Genomic DNA, 3,131 nt, shown 5'->3' on the forward strand with positions numbered 1-3,131 from the left:
ACAATAAATTTAAGGTATAATAATAAATTTAAGAGAATAATAACAATTAATGAAATGTTATTAATATTAGGCACAGAATTATGTCGAAGGTTTCTAGCGTATATGATAATATTGGTTGAGAAGCTTTGCTATTTTTTAAGCGTTAAAACGATGCGCCTTCTTAAAAAAAAACGTTTTTGTTTAAACGCTTTTTAGTTTGATGAAGCTTACAAAATCGTTTAGAGCCGTTTAAGCGCTTAAACTTTTCATTACATTAATCTTTTACAATTTGTCACTAAATTGTAGTGCTCCTTGTGAAGTAGAGCGTCCAGGGAAGTACAGCCACCTTTACTATTTCTACCGCCAAGCAGCAATGTGAGCATTATTGCGTTCCGGTTTTGAAGGGTAAGGGTGTTGGTGAAATTACAGGTACATGGGACTTGTCCACTTAGGTCTCAGGGTGACAGGAGCAGTGGCATTGCCCCCCTGGCGCTGCAACTGCTATGGACAGGCGTGTCACTTACCGCCAGGCGCACGACTTGTTCGTCTCGTCACTTGGTATCATAAAAAAACCTGTAGTTTCATTAGCACCCTTCAAAACCGGAACGCAGTGATTGCATTACTGCTTTGGTGGCAGAAATAGGTAAGGTAGCCAGGTGAAGTACTTCATGCAACGAACGAACTTTATCTCAAAAAGAGCTCTCCTACTGCTAATGAATATATCTCGTGTCACCAAGTTCAATATATATTATAATACATAGTAATAGTATATTATCAAAACAAAGTCTTGAATTTAGCACTTTTTCACTAACCTAATTCGCCTAACATAAAACTAAGATTCAAAGACATAATTGTACAATTTATTAGCGAATCCCTGTATACCAGTATCCACAACGTCATCATCGTCCAGTACAAGGTGCCACTCAGGTCGTGTAGCAGGAAATGGAACATTCCACCATTGAATAAGATTATGCCATATGCTGGTCTGTTTCATTCGTGTTTTATTATTGAGCAAATCACACAATCCGCAGATTTCTCTGTGATATCGATCTTCAACTGTGTCGTGGAAGCTGTAATACCCATGCCATTTAAAGAACTCATAATACTTCTCCTCATCATTCATGATTTCGTTCATTCTTTTCGCTAGCCTCTCTGGGCCTAACCTGCCGGCATCCAAGTATATTCCCTTGGGCATGAACCTGTAAAACAGTAACTAGATAAGAAGCGCTAAACAATTAACTTTCAACCTTCTTGAATTATAATATGTGGCAACGAGGACAGAGCCACAGAACAATAATAATAGTGTTTAGTTTGCATGGCACGTGTGCCAACAGTTCACGGAGTTCCGCAAACGTGAGCTCAGTCCACCATTTTCGCTTTGTGCGCTGCGGTCGTGTTAATTATCTCACGCAAAACCTCGAAAATCAAAGAAACTATGCCTTATTTCACTACTTTGGAGTCTAAAAGTTATAGTCGCACTTGTAATATTATCTATGGTGGTGTTTCGTATCATCATTAAATGTTATTTAATTTAATTTTAATAAATTACATGAAACGGAAGTAAACCTTATACCGCTGCTATGCTTTTTATTTGGAGAACTAAGTACACATCTCGAATTCGTCGTCGTTCAGCTATTAACCGCTAGATGGCAGCATATTGATTGAAATTCTAAAATAAAATCCTAACATCGTAACTTGCAATAAAAAGTATTGATGATAATGAACTTTCAACGATATGCCATCAGAATTTGTTATTTCTTTTTTAATTTGAAACTAATACCAATCATTATCAAGATTTCATAATGTTTCAAATTAAGAATGGGTGAGTTTTGGCAACAGCGGTTCTGATAGGGTAATCGAGGCTTAAGCCACTTCCATCGTTTTTTTCTTCTGTGAACATAATGTTTAATTAAGAATTTACCTGCTATAGTTTGCACCCCCAAGAACGACAGGCACCGTATAGTGTTCTAAGGCATGCAACAACTTTTCAGTGACGTAATCTTGCGAGTTTGAATTTTCAAAGGCCAAATAAAAATAATAATCTTGTTCTATTAAGGCAAAACATTCATCCATAGCTTCTTTCCTAGGACATTGAAGATTACCGCATTTCCCGTATACATCTACACGATGTCCATATTTAGACAATTCTTTTTGTAGAACGTGGACGTAGTCAAGACGATCAACTGTTTCACAGTTAGACGCAATCCATGCTGCTGCGATATGTTTATATCGCAATTTGTTTTCGATATGTGAACTTGTTTTATTCATTTGTGTTACCTTCATCCATTGCATATCCGTTTTTGGTCCAATTACTTTATTATTTTGGTTTTTTATAACTATATATGGAAATGGAATATCGGAATCAAGTTTATATGTCCACGTTAAATTAAAGTAGCCATTGAAAAACTCAGCGGGAACTGGATAATATCCCGCTGGTTCCAAGCCAACAAAAATATACTTCTGAAATGGAGATCGTTGAAGAGGTAAAACCATGTCTTCGTAAAGTTGAAGTAAATTGAACAATAAAGCGTCGAATTGTAATAAGTCTTTGAAATAGTTTCGATTGGACGTTATAAAGCAATTTTGGAAAGCACATTCTCTAATCACAAAAGCGTTCAGTCCTTCTTCTATGAAACTTAATGGTTCTCTGGTCGGAGGTGTCCACTCAAGAATGTAAATTAGGCCGCTTGTTTTCTCATTGCTGCCGGAAACATGAAAAATGATGAAAAAAGTTACCATGGTCAGATCTACTTTGCACATTATTATCGACTTCCCTAACCGTCTCGCCTTAAATGTTCAATACGGGTTGTGTATAGTGTTAGAAGTTATTTACAAAGAAATTAATGAGAGATATAAGATATTTTAGTTACGTGTCGCACATGTAGAAGCTGTGAGAATAATAAAAAAAACTTTTTACCTTATTAATGTGAAAATGATATCACCACCGGCATTTCATACGTAATATATAAAATATCCTTTACAGTCCATATGCATTTTTTAAAAGTATCTGTAAAATGTTTATATGCTTATTATTTAAATGTATAGCCAGTATGTAAAATAACCTATGTGTAGGTTACACATTTTTAAAATAATTTAGTTTTGTGTTGAAATAGTGCTTATGATAACGTAACCTAGTTCTACATCTGCTATGT

The 3,131-nt window shown here is 35.6% G+C and overlaps 1 protein-coding gene across 1 annotated transcript; it reads right to left on the reverse strand.

The window, feature by feature from the left end:
• Positions 1 to 811: 811 nt before the first annotated feature.
• On the reverse strand, positions 812 to 2,271 carry LOC113239881 (alpha-(1,3)-fucosyltransferase C-like). Its single transcript, XM_026477038.1, has 2 exons — positions 1,901 to 2,271; positions 812 to 1,178 (listed from the first exon to the last, which is right to left on the reverse strand). Exons 1-2 carry the CDS (start codon positions 2,269 to 2,271, stop codon positions 812 to 814), a joined length of 738 nt encoding a protein of 245 aa, XP_026332823.1.
• Between the last annotated feature and the right edge of the window lie 860 nt (positions 2,272 to 3,131).

The sequence above is a fragment of the Hyposmocoma kahamanoa genome, unplaced genomic scaffold, assembly GCF_003589595.1.
Source record: "Hyposmocoma kahamanoa isolate Upper Pololo Valley unplaced genomic scaffold, ASM358959v1 116771, whole genome shotgun sequence".
Classification (NCBI taxonomy): domain Eukaryota; kingdom Metazoa; phylum Arthropoda; class Insecta; order Lepidoptera; family Cosmopterigidae; genus Hyposmocoma; species Hyposmocoma kahamanoa.